The 23,509-nt window shown below is 46.3% G+C and overlaps 4 protein-coding genes across 4 annotated transcripts; 1 reads left to right on the forward strand and 3 right to left on the reverse strand.

The window, feature by feature from the left end:
- Nucleotides 1–312, reverse strand: LOC311321716 (histone H4; the record flags this gene model as incomplete). The annotated part of the gene is made up of 1 exon (XM_084453720.1): nucleotides 1–312. The coding sequence occupies one exon, from the start codon at nucleotides 310–312 to the stop codon at nucleotides 1–3; it is 312 nt and encodes a 103-aa protein (XP_084309846.1).
- Nucleotides 313–7,021: 6,709 nt separating this feature from the next.
- Nucleotides 7,022–8,104, reverse strand: LOC311321562 (putative nuclease HARBI1; the record flags this gene model as incomplete). The annotated part of the gene is made up of 1 exon (XM_084453557.1): nucleotides 7,022–8,104. The coding sequence occupies one exon, from the start codon at nucleotides 8,102–8,104 to the stop codon at nucleotides 7,022–7,024; it is 1,083 nt and encodes a 360-aa protein (XP_084309683.1).
- Nucleotides 8,105–17,172: 9,068 nt separating this feature from the next.
- LOC311321722 (histone H4-like) lies at nucleotides 17,173–17,484 on the forward strand (the record flags this gene model as incomplete). The annotated part of the gene is made up of 1 exon (XM_084453726.1): nucleotides 17,173–17,484. One exon carries the CDS (start codon nucleotides 17,173–17,175, stop codon nucleotides 17,482–17,484), a length of 312 nt encoding a protein of 103 aa, XP_084309852.1.
- Nucleotides 17,485–22,688: 5,204 nt separating this feature from the next.
- On the reverse strand, nucleotides 22,689–23,066 carry LOC311321699 (histone H2B-like; the record flags this gene model as incomplete). Its single annotated transcript, XM_084453703.1, has 1 exon — nucleotides 22,689–23,066. The coding sequence occupies one exon, from the start codon at nucleotides 23,064–23,066 to the stop codon at nucleotides 22,689–22,691; it is 378 nt and encodes a 125-aa protein (XP_084309829.1).
- Between the last annotated feature and the right edge of the window lie 443 nt (nucleotides 23,067–23,509).

The raw sequence follows: 23,509 nt of genomic DNA on the forward strand, positions 1-23,509 counted from the left end.
TTATCCGCCGAAGCCGTACAGGGTGCGTCCCTGGCGCTTGAGAGCGTAGACCACATCCATGGCGGTGACGGTCTTTCTCTTGGCGTGCTCGGTGTAGGTCACGGCATCACGGATGACGTTCTCCAGGAACACCTTCAGAACACCGCGGGTTTCTTCGTAGATCAGGCCAGAAATACGCTTCACGCCACCACGACGAGCCAGACGACGGATCGCAGGCTTGGTGATGCCCTGGATGTTATCACGAAGAACCTTGCGATGGCGTTTGGCGCCTCCCTTGCCGAGTCCTTTTCCTCCCTTACCGCGGCCTGACATTTTTCACACTTCGTCTATCAACTTGTTAGCTTGACTGCTGCACCCCAGAAGTGTGGCGTGTTTATTATGTCGTGAATGCGGATGTGATTGAACACAGTGGGCGCATTTTTCTGCCTGGGTGGAGCCCCACTGGATAGAACCTCCTACCTCAGCCCAACCCTTCAAGCAGCACGTCCTCAACCAGGCCAGGTCCAGCCTGGCCTATGTGCGTGGCTGGCTTGTTTCTGTTAAGGACGGGTAGGACGGAAGCTAGTCATGCCACTGAAATAGCTGTGAATTGAAATGACATGAAATAATGTCTGATAAATAAAGATAGGTCTTGTCGCCTGGACACATCAGTTCCAATACTAATCCAGCACAATAAGAGTGGGATATCCAGTTACCTCACAATAACTAGCAGCAGCATATAACATTAATGGTAGTGGTCAGTAGCTAAAGAAGTTACACTGATGACTCCTGTAACGTTAACTATTTTGCTGCAATTGGTTCAACTTCTGTTTCTGGACAAAGGTAAGGGATAAACCCAGATAACACAAGGCTAGCGGACCTACAGCAGTTACCCGATGGACGAGTTGGCGGACCTCAGGCGGAATATAACACAAGGCTTGCGGACCTACAGTGGGTACCCAAAGGATGAGCTGGCTGCCTTGAAAATGCACGTTTATCATAGTTTTTAGCAGAGGCCCATAGACCTCCATTATAAAGGGGGTGCGCACACTAGTGTTAATTTTGACAGCAAATTATGATTTTGTTTTAGTCATAGTCTTTTGACTAAAATGCCATTTAGTTTTAGTCATATTTTAGTCATCTGACTTGTTTTAGTTTTAGTCTAGTTTTAGTTGACTAAATATCATTACGATTTTAATCGACGAAATCTACCATAGATTTAGACAACTCAAATTTAACAGGCTTAGTTCAATCAATCAATCAAGTTGGATTTATATAGCGCCCTTCATGAAACCCAGAGCGCTTTACAGAGTCCAGTATTCATTCAGACACAGTCATACCGGTGGTGGTAAGCTACATCTGTAGCCACAGCTGCCCAGTTTCATAATGAAGCATTCCTCTCCCCCAGTCTGATGCTAACTTTGTTTGTGCCTGATATAGCAAGCTATAACATTATCATGTCAGCACTAGTTGGCTAGTCAGGCTAGCTAACATCAGGCACAGGCTAGCTAACGTCACACCGGAGGAGAGGGGCTATGGCGGCGCCAGGTAGCTAACTTTTCGTGTCTTATCCATCTAGCTACAGTATAACATTAGACAGCAGCAGTAGTTGCTTAGCTAGCTAACCTAGACTAGCTAACGCTAGATACCCCCGCCAGCCACCACAAGCATAGCCCCACTTGTTGCTAGCTAACCTGTGCCTAACATTAGCTAGCCACTAACGTTAGCGTTGCAATGATCAGACACTTCAGTTCTCCCCCGCCACAAACCTACGTGAAACACTGGTTTCTTTTAGCTTGTATTGTATTTGAAGTATTTCAGAAACACACCAGCTTGGGTTTAGCTAATACAGTAACGTTAGCCGGGGGTGGGGGGGTGCTTACCTTCTCGTGAATTTCGGGATGACCGTTCTCCAAATGTCGCTTTAAGTTTGTTGTATTTTTGCCAGTCATTTAAACCCCACACGGTTTACAAATGGTTTTGTTTTCCTTTGCATCAAATATGAAGTTTATCCAGATGTCTGCTCTCCTCTTTCTCCCGGTGTGTGCGAACATTGACAAAGACATTTCTGAACTGTGGTAATTTACTGAACAGTTCAGGCGCAGCAGTCGTATGCTATTAGTTGACTTCCCGCCGGCCGGTGTAGCAACGGTACTATTCAAATGTAGGCTAAATACACACAGGCTACCTGTAGGTTGCATCCAACTCGTTCTATTAATACATCCATGATCCAACTGCGCACATCCCGAACCTCGACATTCTGATTTGAACTTTTCCCATACGTCCCTCCATAACCATTTTAGTCTAGTTTTTATTTGTTGACGAAAATGTGAATAGATAAAGTCATAGTTTTTGTCATCATACATTCATTTTTATTTAGTTATCGTCTCATGACGATAACCCAAAAAATGTCGTTGACGAATAGTTTTCGTCATAGTTCTCGTCAACGAAATTAACACTGGCGCACACAGAGGAAAAAGGAGCTAGCTTACTACTGCACGGATCGGTTAAATGTTGGTGTGTACGGATCGGTTTCATTGAGGACAAAGCGACATTTGAGCTAAACTTGCTAAGACAGCGGCGTTCCCCTTTAAATTACTGCACATGAATTCAATAACTTACATAGCACCACCAGGTAACCACATTTTTACATAGCTTCTATAACATCCAGTGACAAAAAGTCTCCAACACCAGGGTTTGAACTCCTGCCCTTCCACATGGGAGTCAGGCACTTTATCCACTATACCACCAGGGATCTGGATAATGTGCGGTGTCATAGTGTTTTTGTTTTTGTGTTCTGGGACCACTGCCTCTTGTGGTGGCGACATAGAACTGCAGGTCAACAACACGACGGAGGGAAAGAGGGGAAGGAGGGCAATAGTATCCAGCTGCAGCCGTGCAGCCACCGAAATAGGACCTGAGAATTAGGTCAGTAATTAGAAACAGAAGATTTATTTTCACTGGATATTAACATGAAAATTAACAATGAACATTTTTATTAGATAATTATTAATCATGTAATTCAATGTTTAGGCACTATAGGCCTTTAGGTTTAAAAAATATCATGTGTAGTTAAAAATATCATGTGTAGTTAAAAAAAAAAATTGTTTAAATCATTGAGGTCTATGTCAATCACTCTTGTCAATGTTCCTGCAGTAGACTATTTGTCATTCAGTCTAAATTTTTAGGAAACACTCCCTGCAAATGAAAACTCCTTCATCAAGAGTCCGTTTTCCTCCGCACAGGACCGGTGATACCAGAGCTCCCACATGACACATTTGACCCAGTCCTCTTCTTTTTTGGGGTACTCTTTATCCCCATAGGTCTCCTGGCAGCCGTTGCATTTTGTTTGGTCTTGACTGACGCCCACTTTTCCTTTTTTGTTTGTTTGGACCACCTTTTCCTCTTGCTAACCATAGCCCTACCCTTTAACCTTTGGACTACAACGATCATTTCATTTAGCTAGCTAGGGGGTAGGATTAGGGTAGGATTAAGGTTAGGGTAATGGTGGATTAGACTTTGGTTCAGGTTAGGATTTAACTTTAGCCTATAGATAAAAGATAACTAAATAAAGCATAACATGCTGGGCCGCATTTCCCAGATTTGCCGAACTTCTCCGCGCTACGACGCTTCTCAAGGTATACCTTGGCGAAGGGACAGTTTTTCCTACGAGTGTTTCCCAGACTATCCCTTAGCGTGCGCGTGAAGATACATCGTTAGGTCCGTCCCAAGATACATCGTTAGAGGAGCTGTCCCTGGGGGCGGTGCTGAAAAAAGAATGAATCGATGCCGCACACATCGATGGCCATTCGTAAAGTCACTGAAATGACGTGACAATATAATACGTGTTGTGTAAATCATTGTCATTGCAGCCTAATATTACCAAAAAGGAAGTCCTGCTCCCGAAGCTAATCTGCGAATATATCTAAGAGTCAAGGCGAGTCCGCGTGATAGTCACAATGCATAGCCTACTATTGCATCAAAGTTAATATACCAGCAATAACATGGATCGGATCGGGTCATATAAGCCTCGTCTGGGATGTCTTGAAAGCGCATGAAAAAATACATGAATAGGCAGTGATGATCGCAAAATGAACACCAATTTAATCATCACACAAACTAAGGTTTAATGCTCATATGAATAGCACCTGTGTCAGTAGCATTCCCATGTTAGAATCCACGCGGTTACGATGACTAATTTACTTTTACACAAACTAAGGTTTAATGCTCATATGAATAGCACCTGTGTCAGTAGCATTCCCATGTTAGAATCCACGCGGTTACGATGACTAATTTACTTTATCACCCGGTGTGGGCGCACGCGGTCTATAAAAAACCAAGGGTAATTGAACACATTGAGCGACATGGCAGAAACGAGGATAAGAAGATGGGTGATACCCTTCAGCAAGGAGGAGATGACCATCATGCTGGATGAGGTGGGGGAGCGGAAGGCGGTTCTTTTGGTGGCTTCCGCACCGCCAATGCCAACCAGCTGAAAAGGGCCGCCTGGACCAGCATTGCGACGCAGATGGCTGCTTCCACTCCCGGCCCACCCAGGGCGTGGACAGTCATCCGGAAGAAGCGGCAAGATTTTGCCAGCCAGGCCAAGAGTCGGGGTGCAGCGGTGCGGCGAGAGGCGGGGAGGACAGGTGGTAGCCAGAACACCGTGCCTCCCCTCACCCCGGAAGAGGAGAAGGCGCTGGCCATCATCGGCCCCACAGCCTCCCAAGGCATCACTGGAGGCATTGATGTGGACGCTGCGGAGGGCCCCTTCAACATCCGGTCACCCCACCCCTCCCACTGCTCAGCTGAGTCTCCCCTATCCTCCCACTGCTCAGCTGAGTCACCCCAACCCTCCCACTCCTCTGGAGAGGACACCCCAGACTCCGAGCGCCCCACGCGCTCGCGCTCTCCCCACACCTCCCACACCCCCCGTGATGCCCCCACCCCCGTGAGGGGCGGCCGCACCCCACGGATGCGAGGGGGCCTTGCCAGGTCGCAGACACGTGTGGGAGGCGTGCTCTGCGACTGCAGTGCGGGGCTCCTGGAGGTGGAGAGGCAGAGGCTGACTGTGGAGCGGGACCTGCAGTCGGACACCGCCAGCTACCATCGTGAGAGGCTGCAGCTGCAGCGCTACCAGCTGGCGGCCACCGCCAGCTACCGGCGGGAGATGCTGCAGCTCCAGCGTGAGAGGCTGGAACTGCAGCTCAGGAAGCAGGCCCTTGCGGAGGCACAGTTCCAGCGGTCCTCCATCTCCATGCCCATCATCTTGCCAACCCCAGGTAGGCTAAGTGTGTATCTTGTACACTGTCTATTCCCATTCTGCATGCATTCCATTCAATGTCGCTAAATTATTTCCCCTCCCTTGCAGATGATCCAGAGGCCTGAGGCACACTGCACACACTCACCACACCCCACCCACCCACCACACTACATACTCACACTACACACACTCACCACACCCCACCCACCCACCACACTACACTGCACACTCACACCACATGCACTCACCACACCACTCATCCTCCATGACCGTGAAGGCTATACCGGCGGGGGGGTAACCCCCCAGCAGGTGCAACCATGCCGGGCAGGCTTCGGGGTAGAGGTCCTTCCTATGTGTTGCTACCTTGTCGTGGTGGGAAGGCTTGTGTGTCTCCATGACCATGAAGGCTATACCGGCGGGGGGGTAACCCCCCAGCAGGTTCAACCATGCCGGGCAGGTTTCAGGTAGAGGCCAGACGAAAAGCAACACCTGGCCCTCCAGGTTGGGGGTTGGGCGTGGGGCTAACAACCCCACCCCGGAAAAGGACAACCTGTTCCAGCATTTACACCAAACACATCTTGAATCTCAAGAATAAAATATGTCTGAACCCAAGTTACTAATTCTCTACTGCTCTTACTTCTAATGATGTGTCATACTGTGAAGGACAAAAGTGTGTCTGTCTGAAGGACAAACCTGCCCATGTTCTTTCCCAAACGATATGAAACTAATTCCCTTCTTCCTGTATATTTGTCATTTCTTGCCACATTACAACAGTAGACCTTTGGAAGAAGGCACCCAATATGACAACCAAACATTTGTAACATCACTAAACACTTGGAATCTGTTAGCAAAGTACACTAAGGACAACAGCATTGGGCCACCTACACATTCCACCTACAGGAACTTTCCTGACATCCCATTCTAAATTAATAGACATCAGTATGGAGTTGGTCCCCCTGTGCAGCTACAACAGCCTCCACTGTTCTGGGAAGGCTTTCTACAATATTCTGGAGTGTGTCTGTGAGAATCTTGGGCTATTCATCCATTCAAGCATTTAAGGTCAGACACTGATGTTGGATGAGAGGGCCTAGCTCACAGTCTCCATCATAGTTCATCCCAAAGGTGTTCTATGGGGCCAGTCAAGTTCTTCCTCACCAACCTCACCCAACCATGCCTTGATTGACCTTGCTTTGTGCACCTGGGCACCGCATGCTGGAACAGGAAAGGGCCTACCCCAAACTGTCCCCACAAAGTAGAAAGCATACACTAGTCAAAAATGTCTTGGTACACAGAATCATTAACATTTACCTGCATTGGAAAAGCATATCTTCTGCTAGTCACATTTCAAAGTATGACACACCATTAGAAGAAAGACCAATAGAGAATAAGTAACTTGGGTCCAAACATATTTTATTCTTAAGATTCAAGATGTGTTTGGTGTAAATGCTGGAACAGGTTGTCATTTTCCGGGGTGGGGTTGTTAGCCCCACGCCCAACCCCCAACCTGGAGGGCCAGGTGTTGCTTTTCGTCTGGCCTCTACCTGAAACCTGCCCGGCATGGTTGAACCTGCTGGGGGGGTGACCCCCCCCGCCGGTATAGCCTTCATGGTCATGGAGACACACAAGCCTTCCCACCACGACAAGGTAGCAACACATGGGAGGGACCTCTATCCCGAAGCCTGCCCGGCATGGTTGCACCTGCTGGGGGGTTACCCCCCCGGCGGTATAGCCTTCGAGGTCATGGAGGCACACCTGGGGGGGGGGGAGGGGGGAGGGGGTTCAGGCAAAAATGTTGATGAGGTCCTGCCTGGCCTGGAAACCCGCGTTGTAAAGGGCTGCACGCTCAGGCAGAGGGATGTCACCGCCGTCGTCATCATCACCATCCTCCTCCTCCTCCTCCGCCGCCATCAGACCTGCTCGTGCCCGGATGTTGTGCAGCATTGCTGTGACCACGATGACAGCGCAACACTTCGCAGGTCTTAACTTCAGCCCCCCTGAAGACCGATGGATGCACCGGAACCGATGTTTCCACCGGCCAATGGTGCGCTCCACCAGGCTCATGGTGCGGCCGTGGGCGGAGTTGAAGTCCCGCTCAGCTGGGGTCAGGGGATCCGCCACAGGGGTGATGAGGTGGGTTCGGAGAGGGTAGCCACTGTCCCCAAGGAACACACCCCTACCATACTCCCCTCTGGCAGCCTTCTGTCCCACACTCGAGTTGGCCCAGATGAAGCTGTCGTGGGTGCTGCCTGGCCACTTGGCGACGACGTCCATAAACAGCCCGTTGTGGTCCACTACCACTTGAGTGTTTATGGCCGGGTACCCCTTCCGGCAGATGGAGGCCTGGTCCCACATGGACGGGTTGGTGACAGGGATCAGGGTCCCATCCACAAGGCCACTCACCTGGGGGATGCCCGCCACGGCGTGGAACGCCAGGTGTCGCGCCAGTGTGTCCTCCCTCGTCGCCGGCATACTGAGATGCGTCCGCGCATGACGCACGAGGACATTAGTGACAGCCTCCACGCTCCGAGACACCGAAGCCTTACTCAGCCCCAGTCCATCTCCCACCACCTCCAGGAAACTGCCCACGGCGTAGAACCGTAGGGCTGCCAGGAGCTGTACCTCAGGGCTGAGGGCGAAGTTGCACCTGGTGGCCCTGGTGATGTGGGGTCGCACAATCTCCAGCAGGCTCTGGATTTCCGCACGTGGCAGCCGGTACTTGGCTATGATGGCACGGTCCGAGAGGACATCCAGAGGGCAGAGATTTGGGCGGATGTGATGGTTCACATGAACCAAATCGCTACGCGGACGGCGTCGCCGTTGGTTCCTTTGGTTGAGCACAATGATCCTTTGCAATGCAGCCATGATGTCTACCTGAAGCACGAGTTGCTTGTGACACACTTAAATAGAAGGGAACTCTGATTGATGAGATCAATTCCACCTGTGGCTACCCTACTGTGGGTCTAAGTGGGTGAATCAATTTGCCAGGATATCTTTCGGTACGCTATCTGACATAATATGATGACAGCCAGACAAGCCATGTCATCTTGATTATCCCTTTACATGGGAAAATGTTGTTGTTGTTGTTGTTCACAGAGTTGATTATATTAGGCTATGGATAGTCCCTATATGTCGTTTGCCTCAATAAAAGTAGTCAAAACAACATTTCCATGATGTGTTCTGTAGGCGCCATAACATTTTGTTCATTATTCAAGTTCTTTGTATTTTGTGTACACTAATGATGTGAATCGCGCAGGTAGGATAGATAGATGTGCGCTGCTGTATTGCAACTCTCCTTTTTCAAAGTGCAATTTCGCTCGAATCGAGCTAAAACTATAACGGGATGAACGGAGCGCATCGCCAAGGGACACTAACGATGGGGTCCGACCGCCCTTCGTAACGTATCCCTTGGCTGTGGTATACCTTGGCTAAGAAGGCTCTGGGAAACAGCGCTTCGGCTCCAAGGAAGGCTAACGATGTATCTTCGGAAGGTACATCGTAAGGGCGATTTACGATGTACCTTGGGTGGAGCTGTTTCCCAGAGCCTTCGTAGCCAAGGTATACCTTGGCTTGAGAAGGTTCTGGGAAACGCATCGCCACCTAGTGGTGGAGCTAACGACGTTCTTAAGAAGCACGTAGCGCTACAATGCCTTAACGATGCCTCTGGGAAACGAGGCCCAGATCGGTTAAATGTTGGTGTGTACGGATCGGTTTCATTGAGGACAAAGCGACATTTGAGCTAAACTTGCTATGACAGCGGCGTTCCCCTTTAAATTACTGCACATGAATTCAATAACTTACATAGCACCACCAGGTAACCACATTTTTCCATAGCTTCTATAACATCCAGTGACAAAAAGTCTCCAACACCAGGGTTTGAACTCCTGCCCTTCCACATGGGAGTCAGGCACTTTATCCACTATACCACCAGGGATCTGGATAATGTGCTGTGTCATAGTGTTTTTGTTTTGGTGTTCTGGGACCACTGCCTCTTGTGGTGGCAAAATAGAACTGCAGGTCAACAACACGACGGAGGGAAAGAGGGGAAGGAGGGCAATAGTATCCAGCTGCAGCCGTGCAGCCGCCGAAATAGGACCTGAGAATTAGGACCCGGGAAATAGGACCGCACCGCAGGTATTCTGGGAATTAGAGTCCACTACAGCCTATATGTATTGCTAGTTGTCATATATGTAATCATCCAGATTTGTGACAAAATATTAACAATTAGACTAAAAATGACCTCAGTGACTGTAGCTAGTAGCTAGCTAGTTAGCTAAGCGCTGTAAAGTTACTCGAAGCTCAAGACTTCTTTTCATTTATTGACATAGCAGCTAACAGCTAATCAATGATATAACACTTGCAATTGTTATATACCCCAATTATTTTAAGGACAGGCATTTCAGGACAAATCTGGCTGGAAAAGATTTATTTTCACTGGATATTAACATGAAAATTAACAATGAACATTTTTATTAGATAATTATTAATCATGTAATTCAATGTTTAGGCACTATAGGCCTTTAGGTTTAAAAAATATCATGTGTAGTTAAAAATATGTGTAGTTCAAAAAATAAATTGTTTCAATCATGGAGGTCTATGTCAATCACTCTTGTCAATGTTCCTGCAGTAGACTATTTGTCATTCAGTCTACATTTTTAGGAAACACTCCCTGCAAATGAAAACTCCTTCATCAAGAGTCCGTTTTCCTCCGCACAGGACCGGTGATACCAGAGCTTGCACATGACACATTTGACCCAGTCCTCTTCTTTTTTGGGGTCCTCTTTATCCCCATAGGTCTCCTGGCAGCCATTGCATTTTGTTTGGTCTTGACTGACGCCCACTTTTCCTTTTTTGTTTGTTTGGACCACCTTTTCCTCTAGCTAACCATAGCCCTACCCTTTAACCTTTGGACTACAACGATCATTTCATTTAGCTAGCTAGGGGGTAGGATTAGGGTAGGATTAAGGTTAGGGTAATGGTGGATTAGACTTTGGTTTAGGTTAGGATTTAACTTTAGCCTATAGATAAAAGATAACTAAATAAAGCATACCATGCTGGTCCACTTTACCTGAACAATGCTGGCCCACAATATCTAGCATGTTCAGGTAATGTGGGCCAGTGACATAAATCATTATTTTCATAAAAATGAAACACTTTTTCCCTGTGGTTAGACTACTTCATTATGACCCAGTAGTACAACTTGTTACCAAATTACAATTCCATTAACAGCCTTAACACTGAGAAATAGAATGGCATATGCCACTGAACTTACCAAGTGTGTTCACTGTATAGACCCCCTGTGAAGACAGACCACGCCCACTCTGATGATGTCAGACCAACCCAAACCATTGTTTCGTGGCAAGAAGTGTTGTAGTAGCAATCCAAGATTGGTATGATAGATATCTATGTAAGGGAGGCTAGCCTCCCTTAGGGCGGGTTCTTTTCTCTTAAATCAATGTAATGCCTTTATTTCTTGCTAATTTGTGATTGGCCAAAACGCTGAAAAATTAACGCAAGGGAGGACAGTACTCCGGCCCTGTCTGAACAGGATTCAGATATTGACATTTTGTTAGTCCAATCACATTCCAGATTCCAGATTTACCACAGTGAAGGCCGATTGAGTCTGCGTTGATGTCTGTGTTTCTCTTCCCTGTGCCATTGGAGACTTTTTGTGTGTTCGTAGCTCCATAATATAATACATCCGAAAGTATTATACGACATATTATACATCAAACTGTTTGTCTATTTGTCTTGATTCTAGCCATCTAAATATCCAAGCTGACATAAATACTTTTTGAGCTAGAGCCGTCTGAACACGACAGTTCCACTGGCTGGCTATAGCCGGTAAAGTTAGCTACGAGGTGCACGTCAGGCTACGGCATAGGCAGGCGTGCTGATTGGCTGGAGTCAGGCTACGGCATAGGCAGGCTGCTGATTGGCTGGAGGCGCAAACTGTCGGCAACTCGTCCAAAATATTTCTAGAGACTGGGTCGCAACACCGGATCGGAGAAATCCACAGCCTGGCTCCTGCTTGCGTGAGAATTGATCGCTTTGCGGTGCTTATTCCTCATCCAGTGATGGATGGGTGGATGGAAAACTTTCAACTGAATGTTCATATTGTTCTGATAATTGTAGGCTATAGCAACAGTGGCAGCTTTGACAGCAACCCAAATGAGCTAATCCCATAGCTGTACCATTGCTAGCTAGCCATGAGCGAACTGTTGGATACTGTATTGCTGTGCAACGTATTCCATTGTCCAGTTGTCAAATCTATTTGCCAACAAACTGTTTGAGAGCCAGCACACCTCAGTGTCATATATCACCTAACCTCTCCAGCACCTCACCAATATCAATTATTTTCTCTCTTTAGAGAAGAGTACAATCCATTACAAAAACTATTGCTTACAATGTTTTATTGTTGTTTTGTAATATTTTATCATGAATATGATAAATAAATGCTGCATGTAGGCTAGTTAAAGAAAGTGTTATTCAGTTGTTCATATGCTACAATTGACTGTAAATCCACTTTAAAGCTGATATTTAAAATAATAACTGACTGAGGGAAAGTCCCCCCCGGCGCCCATGGGCGGTTCACCTCTCTTCCTCCTGTCTTCCTCAGTTTTTTGAGTCACCAGCCTCCACTGGTCTGTGTACACCTGTCTGTATGTGTACATCTGTCTGTATGTGTACATCTGTCTCTGTCTGTCTTTGTGTGTTTGTCTGTGTGCATCTGTCTCTATCTGTGTCCATCTGTCTGTCTGTATGTGTGCATCTGTCTTTCTGTCTGTGTACATCTGTCTGTATGTGTGCATCTTTCTGTCTGTCTGTTGGTCTGTGTCCATCTGTCTGTCTTTATGTGTGCATCTGCCTGTCTGTCTGTGTCCATCTGTCTGTGTGCATCTGTCTGTGTGTATGCATCTGTCTGTATGTGTACATCTGTCTCTGTCTGTCTTTGTGTGTTTGTCTGTGTGCATCTGTCTCTATCTGTGTCCATCTGTCTGTCTGTATGTGTGCATCTGTCTTTCTGTATGTGTACATCTGTCTGTCTGTGTACATCTCTGTCTGTATGTGTGCATCTGTCTGTCTGTCTGTGTACATCTGTCTGTATGTGTGCATCTGTCTGCCTTCTCTGTGTGCATCTTTCTGTCTGTCTGTTTGTCTGTGTCCATCTGTCTGTCTTTATGTGTGCATCTGCCTGTCTGTCTGTGTCCATCTGTCTGTGTGCATCTGTCTGTGTGTATCCATCTGTCTGTATGTGTGCGTCTGTCTGTCTGTATGTGTGTGTGCATCTGTCCGTCTGTATGTGTGCGTGAGTGGGTCTGTCTGTGTGCATCTGTCTGTCTGTCTGTCTGTCTGTCTGTCTGTCTGTCTGTCTGTCTGTCAGTCTGTCTGTCTGTCTGTCTGTCTGTCTGTCTGTCTATCTATGTGTGCGTGAGTGGGTCTGTCTGTGTGCATCTGTCTGTCTGTCTGTCTGTCTGTCTGTCTGTCTGTCTGTCTGTCTGTCTGTCAGTCTGTCTGTCTGTCTGTCTGTCTGTCTGTCTGTCTATCTATGTGTGCATCTGTCTGTCTTTGTGCATCTGCCTGTCTGTCAGACTGGGAGGCCCTGGAGATCTGTCTGTGTGTCTGTCTGTCTGTGTCTGTCTATTTGTGTGTGAGTTTGTGTGTGTGTGTGTCAGTGAGTGGGACGCCCTGGGACCTCAACTTCAGTGGAATCTTCTGCCACTTGACACTGAAATTGACACCTTCATTATTATTATTATTAAAATGCTCAATGTTAATATGCAATGATTGTGTTTGTGTGTGTGTGTATTTTAATATTTATTGTTGCCATTTTAATATGAATTGTTACTATTTATTTTTGAATCAATGTTTTGATAAAACTCCCTCATAGTTCGAATCTGAATCCATGCTTTAGTCATCTCAAAACTGATTAAAACTTGAAAAAGGATGGTCCAAATTATGAAAGAATTGGTAAGGTGTTGATAAAAAAGAAGGGTCCTATGCTTTAGTCATCTCAAAACTGATTAAAACTTGAAAAGCATGGACAAAATTATGAAAAAATGTCTTGTTGCTCCATGGCTGCAATTACTACTCCTACTCACTGGGTGGCACTGTTGCAAAAGATGCACGGCTGCAGCTGGACTGTTCTCAAGGAGGGAGGGAGGGAGTGACAATCGGACAATTCAAATTCTGAAAAAATGTCACACTACATCTACCATGTCATGATAATACTTCGTTTTTTCATGACATGGGAGATTTATTGAGCAAGTACTTGCAGTAGCTGCATACAGTATTGTTTACAGTAAAACATTTTGATGCGCTGTGGGCTTATTTTTTGATATTAAAAAAAATCTGTGAAGATCATTAGTGAAGGACAGTCTGAACTGAAAAAAACTGTGGTTGTATGGACATATCTAGTACAGTTTTACTGCAAATGAGATTTCTGTAGACACAACCCTTCCCTGAAATCGCCAAATTAGGTAAATCCGAATGTGGAATAGGTGACATAATAGCCTATATGTTTAGAATGTCGATGTCAATGTCATTGTATTTCTACAGCACTATTCATACAAATGTAGCACGTAATGCTTCACATAAAGGGAGAAGGATAAACACATAAATCATATAAACACAGTGGGAACAGATTTAAAAGAAACAATAAAGGGAAAATCATTACAAATTCCTGCCTGGAAAATGCATGTTTATCATAGTTTTTAGCAGAGGCCCATAGAACTCCATTATAAAGGGGGTGTGCGCACAGAGGAAAAAGGAGCTAGCTTACTACTGCACGGATCGGTTAAATGTTGGTGTGTACGGATCGGTTTCATTGAGGACAAAGCAACATTGGAGCTAAACGTTCCCCTTGAACATTTGAAATACTCCTGTTTTGAAATTATACCTACAGCATAGATCTCTCAGTAATATATATTAGGCTATACTTTGCATGTATTTACCATGTAAATGTTTCGTTTTTTTCAGATGGACGGGAGAGATCCCATGGGAACAAAACAATATTTGTTTTCATCTTTAAGGAAATGTACAGTCTGTTTTGCAGATGAATTAACTGTGTCAAACTGATTGTGCCACCACAAGAAGCTGTGGCACAATCGAGTATAGGTGCCTCAGTAATTTTGCATGAATTTACCAGGTACATTTTTTACTAATTGCGGGACTATGAAAGGAAGGGTTACCCCCAAAAAATTCAGAGTAAGTTAATTTAGCAATAGAAACCCATAAGCCTAGGGCCAATGGGCCTAGAATATAGACAATAAACTACCGGTGGAATGGTGGTGGAGCAACAGCGGGAGCATTTCGGATTACTAGTGGATCGCTGTCCCTGACGCTAATAATCCACCAGAGGTCCGCTTGGTATTCGATGTGCAAATGGCCAGGAACCCGCCAGCGGATTCGGCCGGAGGTCCGGCAGCTCGTCCATCGGAGACCCGCTGTAGGTCCGCTAGCCTTGTGTTATATTCCGCCTGAGGTCCGCCAGCTCGTCCATCGGGGACCCGCTGTAGGTCCGCTAGCCTTGTGTTATCTGGGTTTATCCCTTACCTTTGTCCAGAAACAGAAGTTGAACCAATTGCAGCAAAATAGCTAACGTTACAGGAATCATCAGTGTAACTTCTTTAGCCACTGACCACTACCATTAATGTTATATGCTGCTGCTAGTTATTGTGAGCTAACTGGCTATCCCACTCTTATTGTGCTGGATAAGTATTGGAACTGATGTGTCCAGGCGACAAGACCTATCTTCATCTATCAGACATTATTTCATGTCATTTCAATTCACAGCTATTTCAGTGGAATATAGCTTCCGTCCTACCAGTCCTTAAAGTCCAGGTTAACCCAGTTCAATTTTTTTTTGATTGATGATTAAAAATGTCTATTATATATAGTATATAAAATAAGGCTTCAAAATCGGTTAAAAATCAGCAGCATTCTCTGGTCTGAGACTGTGGGGGCGTGTCTGCTGAAGGCACCGAAGCCACACCCTCAATTGCGTGAGGAGGGGGTGTGGACGGAAGAACCTGTCAAATAGTATCGTTCTCTGGTCTGCATATTGTCACACTGGCACGCCGTCTCTTTTGTGGTAGGAAGGCACAGCTTTGTGAAAACAGAGAGGAGTTGAAATTACACTTGTCTAATGAGTGAAACGCACAGATGCTTCCTCCTAACCTACCTCCTGACAAACAACACAGGTAAAACTGTAGCTACTCTATACCAACGCGCCAGTGTTACTGCCCTTAGATGCAAAATACAAAAACAGGCAACGGGGAATATATGAGTCTGTCCCTATTTTCTCCCTGACACCTCCGGACCCATTCCTATCCCTCCCAGGCGATCCTGTCGTCCCTTGGGATCAATGGAAAAAGTTGTTTAAAATGTACCTTTTAGTCACTGGCTTGAACAGCGCTGATAGCGCGAAGAAGCGTACACTACCAGAGTTGATAATCGGGACAGACTCATCCACTCTTGTTGGCAATGTTATGTGTGAGAATAACGAGCACTCGGCTTCAACTTTCCCGCAACATATCCAACAGAACTGGAATGTTCAGCCAGTAGCCGCCGAGCACCACTTCACTGGGAGAGGGTGCGTCTTTCTCCAGCTGCAGCTGGTCTACATAACCATCCCCCTCGCTCCCGCCTCCCGGTCTCCCGCTGGAGAAATATATTGTAACCATTACCGGTGAACCCATACGCACATCAGGTGCCACAAATATGGCAGGCAGTTTCTGTATAGATAACGCTTATAGTCACAATATATCATCCGTAACGTTATTTGGTGGGTGGTCGCCTGGTCGGTGCTGCTAGCTATGTTAGCTAGACTAAGGTTATATACACACTCCCATCTGCAACAAACTACATAGCTAATGTTAGCTATAATTCCTCCTAAGATTACATATAATTCATCATAGCTGACATTACCACATAAATGTCAAGACACATATTTTGTATATTAACGTAGCAGTGTATTTTCCTATTGCTTACGTTACCTAGCTAACGTTATAACGTTAATTAGCTATAAGCACACAAGGCAGCGGTGTCGGCACCAAAGGTTGATGCGACAGGAGGAGAATGGAGGCCGGGGAGGGAGATGGTTGGCTCCGCCGAATTCACCAGGACCAGTCGTGAGTCCGTGAAATTCAAAAGCCTCATATTATAATTGCAGAAGCTTTCGGGAGTGAAATGTTTGCTGCACAGCCGGGCGCTAGCGGTGACAGACTCCTCTGTAACACCAAATGCTAACCATTTGCTTCTCATTTCAGCTTTACTCGGGAGTTGAAAGAAGGAGACCTTATCATCCCATTCCTGCTGGCATCCAGGAAGGATGCATTTTCGTTTAGTTTTATGCATAGGCATTGCTAACGAAGAAAAATTAGTTAATTCTAGACTGCTGGTTAAAACTAGCTAATTCTAGACTCAAGATTGAGCAGGAGAACCGAAGATTCAAATCCGTTCTAGCTTTATATAGTGTTAGGGCGGGGATATGCTAAGAACACCGCTCTACGTCAACAAGTACCATTTTAAGCCCGCCCAGAAAATCCAGAAATCAAAACTGGTCAAAAACACAAAACTGGTCTAACTTCACAATTCAGTACTACACATGGTTCATTCAATTTTTACATGTTATCAGCAATGCATCACTAACACATAGAATGTGTTTTCAAGCAAATCTCTGATTTTGGTTAACTGGGACTTTAACAGAAACAAGCCAGCCACGCACATAGGCCAGGCTGGACCTGGCCTGGTTGAGGACGTGCTGCTTGAAGGGTTGGGCTGAGGTAGGAGGTTCTATCTAGTGGGGCTACACCCAGGCAGAAAAATGCGCCCACTGTGTTCAATCACATCCGCATTCACGACATAATAAACACGCCACACTTCTGTGGTGCAGCAGTCAAGCTAACAACTTGATAGACGAAGTGTGAAAAATGTCAGGCCGCGGTAAGGGAGGAAAAGGACTTGGCAAGGGAGGCGCCAAACGCCATCGCAAGGTTCTTCGTGATAACATCCAGGGCATCACCAAGCCTGCGATCCGTCGTCTGGCTCGTCGTGGTGGCGTGAAGCGTATTTCTGGCCTGATCTACGAAGAAACCCGCGGTGTTCTGAAGGTATTCCTGGAGAACGTCATCCGTGATGCCGTGACTTACACCGAGCACGCCAAGAGAAAGACCGTCACCACCATGGATGTGGTCTACGCTCTGAAGCGCCAGGGACGCACCCTGTACGGCTTCGGCGGATAAGCGTGTTCTGGATAATTTGTCGCATACCGACCCAACGGCTCTTTTAAGAGCCACCCACATCTACAACTAAAAGCCATGTCTCTATGTCGAATGCTCAGTCATGCGCAATAGATGCTCATAGTATATGTATGAATACATTTTATTTAAAAGCTCCAGATTAAGTATAGTAAGATATTCTAAGTGCTGTACACATTTGCAGCTCACGAGCGGTAGCGTTAATAAAATCAGCCGAGTGCCGTTATCGAATTACCCCTACTAACACACGCAGGTTGCGCAAACGTTCGACATACGGCCGCTATAGGTGACGATTCGTCTGCGCCGCGTGCGGAAATTACGCGGCCATTTACGGAAACGCGAGATCTGCCGTTTAGTAGACGCTACGTAAGAACGACACGTCATTCCGAAGTTGCGGCCGCGTGCAAAGAACGCACGTGATCACGTGGGCAGGAACCTCCGTTATAAACTCACTTGGCTGACACTAGATTTACAGGTATTTATATGACTTGGTCTGCACGTCTTTTTCGCACGGTGCAAATATGGTCACTTACTTACTAAACCCTGACCACTGGCTATATTTAGCATTTGCAGTACCACTGGCTATATTTAGCATTTGCAGTACCACTGGCTATATTTAGCATTTACCAGTACAAAAACGAATTAATGCTATATGGGGATTTAGCAGCAAGCATTATGATACAAACCAATATAAGACTGAACAGTTTAGAACATTTTATTACACAAAGTACATTACAAATTAAAAGTATACATATTTACAAGGATGAGGTTTACGGTCTGTCACATTACGCATAGCCAGAAAAGCAAAAAAAAGCATGTACAAGCTCTGGCTAGCAACCCATTATCTGACAATTGCAAAAGTTCTAAAAACAAAAATGAAACAGTGCGCATTCTGTGGCAGGCAGACCGGGAACAGACCGTTGTATCCCACAAAAAAAAGGTTAAAATTTACAAAAACTATTTACAAAAAAGGCATCCATCCTGGCAGGCTGGAAAGGCAGGTTTAGGGAGACGGGCTGGGGGTCACCCACATCTGAGTCGAGGGTCTGGGCAGAAGAGGTCATCCTCATCTGAATACTCCACTGTGGTCAGGGCTGGAGCTGCGGTCAGGGGCTGGGCTGGGGAGGTCAGCTGGGCTGGAGCAGATGCCTAAGGACATAATGAAATGGCTGTAAAAGCAAGTCGCATACGTTCATTGGAAGCGTGCCATGTCACTGGATACGAGAAAATTAACTGCCTGACATCACATACCTTTTTGCATCGAGCAGGGGCATGTTTCAGCATCTCCTGCAGCTGGGCAGACACTTGATGGCAACCCTGCTGGAGCTGTTGGTCTCACAGGCGATGGCATCAGAGAACTACCTGAAAACCAGAGGATAAAGGGATGAGCAGGAAACTATGGTGCTGGCGTCGTAGTGATTCTGGCATAAGGGGAAGAATCAACTCGACATCAGACATGTCAGACCCTGACCTGGTCTGGCCGGGGTGCTAATCGCTGATGCATGCTGCTCGTGCCTGGACGTCTGAAGGGCTGAAGGGCCTGGGCTCACAGCGCCTTGGCTCAAAGGACCCGGGCGATGAACATCTACTGCCGAGTAGTGAGATGTGAGATGAGCGAATTAGTGAACTGAGTACATGAGTCTTCAGACAGTCCTGAGTTAACTGTAAGTGTGCAAATATGCATAGACATTTCACCAACACAAACATGCATGGATACCTGCATTGATAACTGGCAGAGCAGGCCTTCCGGCTCTGGCACCTGGCATAGCTGGTCTGGTCTGAGTTCTGCCGACCGGCTGCCTGGGCACTGGAACATATAGTAGAGGTAAATTAGCTCAGATTAGTCAACTCAAGTAGTACTCTTTTGGGACTGTTGAATGCACTTTATTATATTACCTTCGTCACTGGAGTCATAGCGTGTGTTGAGCTGTCTCTTCCTTGTGTCTTGGGAGTTAATCCATTGATGACTGCTGCTCAAACACCTTCGCCAAGGCACTGGCTACTTCATAATGCTCTGTGTGTTCCTCAGCAGAGACAGAGGTTGTCATGGCTCCTCTTGATGTGCTTGTGGAGGTAGATCTGGGAGGTATAGGAGAATGGGCACTCAGAGCAGGAGAACACCCAAGTCTTGCACAGCAATGAGAGAGACCATTAAAAAGGATTATCTCACCTGTAGTACAAGTTCAAATATAGAGTGATTATACGTCATTGTAAATGAGAGCTTACTCTCAATTGATTCACGAGGTTAAATAAAGATTGAATGAATATGTAGCTAGTGGGGGGTTACAACCACACAACTGTGGAGAGAGAATGAGACACTTGGTTCCCTCCTCTACTGGTGTTCATGGCCATGGCCACACACCTGGAATACTCCAACCCTGATTTAAAGGCATAAAAGTGGGGAACACATTCTTGAGACGGTTCCTAAAACTGGAGGGAGAAAAAACGGGAAAATGATCTTACCTCTCCTCATCACTCACTTCTGCATGGGGCTGAGCTCTACCCTGTCAGCAGTGGCAATACATGGGATAGCGGCTCAGCACACAGGAGAACTGCACAGAGAGGAAGGAGGAGAGAGAAAACCAACAACAAAAAAGGCAAGAAGGGTTAATAACGGAGCGAATCTTGCAAGTTTGCACTACAGGGAAGCAATTGCTCAATTTCCCTGATATTGTGGCGTCACTGGCGTCAGTGATGCGTCTTATGAATCTCACATGTCTACCGCTAACTCAATATCAATATTCCCATTTGTTTATCCCGTCTATGGAAACGTATGTGCATTTGTACTTACGTGTGCCTGCCTATATTGATGATCGGGTGTTTCTCCACCTAAGGGCTGGCCAGACAGAACCATCAGAGACCATTGGGCTGAGCTGAGGAGAGAGCGACATGTTAGAGTGTATGTGTGCATATGTATATGGTGCTCTTCTGTTAATACTCATGAGGGCATTCAACTGAACAAGACTCACAGAGCCTGTGGTGCTGTCCCAGGACTGCCCCTGGCCACGCCTGTCCCCGTCTTAGCGCCTCTTCCTGCCCCGCTCACCTGCTTCTTGCTCAGTTCAAACAAGAACTGGGAGGTTGGCAACTGAGAGCATGGGAGGGGAGAGAGGGAGAGAGAGAGAGAAAGTGGGTGGGTGACCCTCTCGTTGGCTGACATGCACACTCCACAGGACCACGTGCCAAAAGCCAAGATGGCTGCTATAACAAATCCTGCTAGCTAGCCTAGCTCCGTTGTTGGGGCTTCTTGTATTCTGTTAACGTTAAAATCGGAAAAATGAATGCCTAAAAACAAACACATACTAACGGTGTCGTGGGTTAATGCAAAATCAATGAGTAAGCTAATTATCGCATTTTATTCCAAGCGATGAAACAGTACGAACGTGCAGGAGCTCGCGCGAGCCTTCTAGACTCGAGAAGACTCCACCATGCCCGTAATTAGGAAACAATGGCCCACAACAACACTTCACAAAAGTTATAGTGTACACAACTGAAATATTCTCACGTTGCCAAGCCAACATTATAATTTAAGCTACAATTACACAAAAGCGAACGTTTTAACAATAATTGCGAGAGTAATTTTACGTAGGCTACTTAGCTAGCCATGTACAGAAAAAGGCTAATCACGTTAGCTGGCTAGCTAGTTAGCTAACATTGGAAAGAGAGCATCTGCATAATAGATAATCATTACAAAAGGGTAGCTTGCACATAACGTTGGTGTTTTATCTGGGACGATACCAAAATACATAGTATGTATACATTGAAATTGAGATACTTACATGATCTGTGTTGTCGACACAAAGACAGCATGTTGGTCTTTCTCAATCATTTCTTTTTCAAACGGAGCGGAAGTTTCCAAGTGTGTCTTCTTCGCTGGGTTTAGTGGCGGATCGCAAACAACTTTAATGTGCATACCGCCACCTACTGGCACAGAGTGTGTAACTTGTTTGTCTAGTTATTCAATTGTGTCACCTAAGAAAGTAGCCCAATGCCTTGCATTCTACGTTCACTGCTCAGCGTTCATTGCTCACATTTAGGTTGCAAAATTAGGAGTTTATTCATAGGCATATTTTTTATCATTATTTTTATTAGGCCTAGACTGCAAATCTTTAGTGTTAATATTTACTGTAAATGAGAAATTACACACAAAACAGACATGCAGGATTTCTCCTCATTATTACAATTCTGTAAATGTATGACTTCAAAATTTATTTTAAAACCTAAGTAATTTACAAATGTTCTGACCCACTGTGACACATTTCCAATAAAGTCAGATTGGGACTGTGATGTAACCACATTGTCACGTTATTTAATTACATCGTAGTTACGGATTTAAGCAGCAGTGGCGGCTACGTTCCCTTACAGTGTACTTGAGGACGGCTATTTTGCGACTGAAAAGGCAAGTGTCAGCTAGGTGTCAGCTAGGTCCGCTGCTGGTGACGTCGCAAAGTTACCACAATTACACCAATGTGTCCCGTCAGTTTTACGTACTGTGTTAGTAGGGACGTCAACAATTAAAGTAAGACCATCAGCTAGCGGAGTTTCTAAGAGGAAAAGACGTTTTCGCCGTTAATCCGATTGGAATTGTGTTACAATGAATTGTTGTAGCTTGTAGTCCGCAGGGCAAGTAGCCTAGCCTAGGTCTCCCACTCAAATCGTCCGGGACGGCTTGGAAGTCCAGTTTCTATTGTGAAATATTTGTTTTCGCGTCGAGTGTGGCTGCGAGGCAATGCAAGAATGGCTGCTCCCCCCAACACTGCTGGCATTGTTTTCCTGTAGAAGAGGGTTGAATCCCACTCAACTGTCACCCACCGTAATGGGCTACTAATAGTCTAGAATCAGTCTACATGGTCATATTTCGTGATCGGCTACCGACGGGGATAACTCACTATCAATCGTAAATATCGCCGTCGACCAAGCCTGCGATCCGTTTACTCTAACGTTACCGGGGGGCTTAGAAGAATAAGAAAACGCGCGCAATGCCCCAGGCTTAGAGAACTGCATTGATCCCCAGAGAGATGGTCAACAAATTACACATTCGGGGATCAATTACAGCACGCATCCCGAGCACACAATGTATATGAACATTAAACAAAAATCTACCACCATGGAATTGCATTATTTTATAGAATATGTGGGTGGCTCTTAAAAGAGCCTTTGGGTAGATTGGAGCGTGAAAAGCCGCCTCTTTACTTGGAGCTGGTGTACTTGGTCACAGCCTTGGTGCCCTCGGACACGGCGTGCTTGGCCAGCTCACCGGGGAGCAGCAGGCGTACGGCGGTCTGGATCTCCCTGGAGGTGATGGTTGAACGCTTGTTGTAGTGCGCCAGGCGAGATGACTCTCCGGCAATGCGCTCGAAGATGTCGTTCACAAAGGAATTCATGATCCCCATGGCCTTGGAGGAAATGCCGGTGTCGGGGTGGACCTGCTTCAGGACTTTGTACACGTAGATAGCGTAGCTCTCCTTCCTCGACTTTCTGCGCTTCTTGCCGCCTTTGACAGCGGTCTTCGAGACGGCTTTCTTAGAGCCCTTCTTGGGCGCGGACTTAGCTGCCGGTTCGGGCATTTTTCTAGATGTCGTTGCTTCTCAGGAACCAATGTAAAACTGCGGGTAGTCACCCGGTATATGTAGGGGGAGTATGCAAATGTTTAGGCAAGGCTCCCGTCATTATCTGCGTTGAACTCTGACGTCCTCGTTTCCCCAACGAACCAAATTGACCGCGCATGCTCAGGAACTCGCTCACCCCCCAGCCCACTTTCCCTGCTGTGGGGCGTGTGGTCTGACATCACTTTATTGGATGTAGCAGTGCCGCCATTGTGGAGTGTTAATTAAAAAGTTAATTATTTGAGACACACATACGGACATTTTCTCCATAGTCATCCATTGTTGAAGCATTTTGTTTACACCTCCCACCCACATTTGTTTGCACCTCCCAACCATTGGCATATAATGGGCGAGTGGCGCGTGAAGACTTTGTAAGCAAAATGAAGGCATTTGCAGAAAATAAA

Source organism: Borostomias antarcticus (genome assembly GCF_949987555.1).
Source record: "Borostomias antarcticus genome assembly, chromosome: 19".
In the NCBI taxonomy this organism is placed as follows: domain Eukaryota; kingdom Metazoa; phylum Chordata; class Actinopteri; order Stomiiformes; family Stomiidae; genus Borostomias; species Borostomias antarcticus.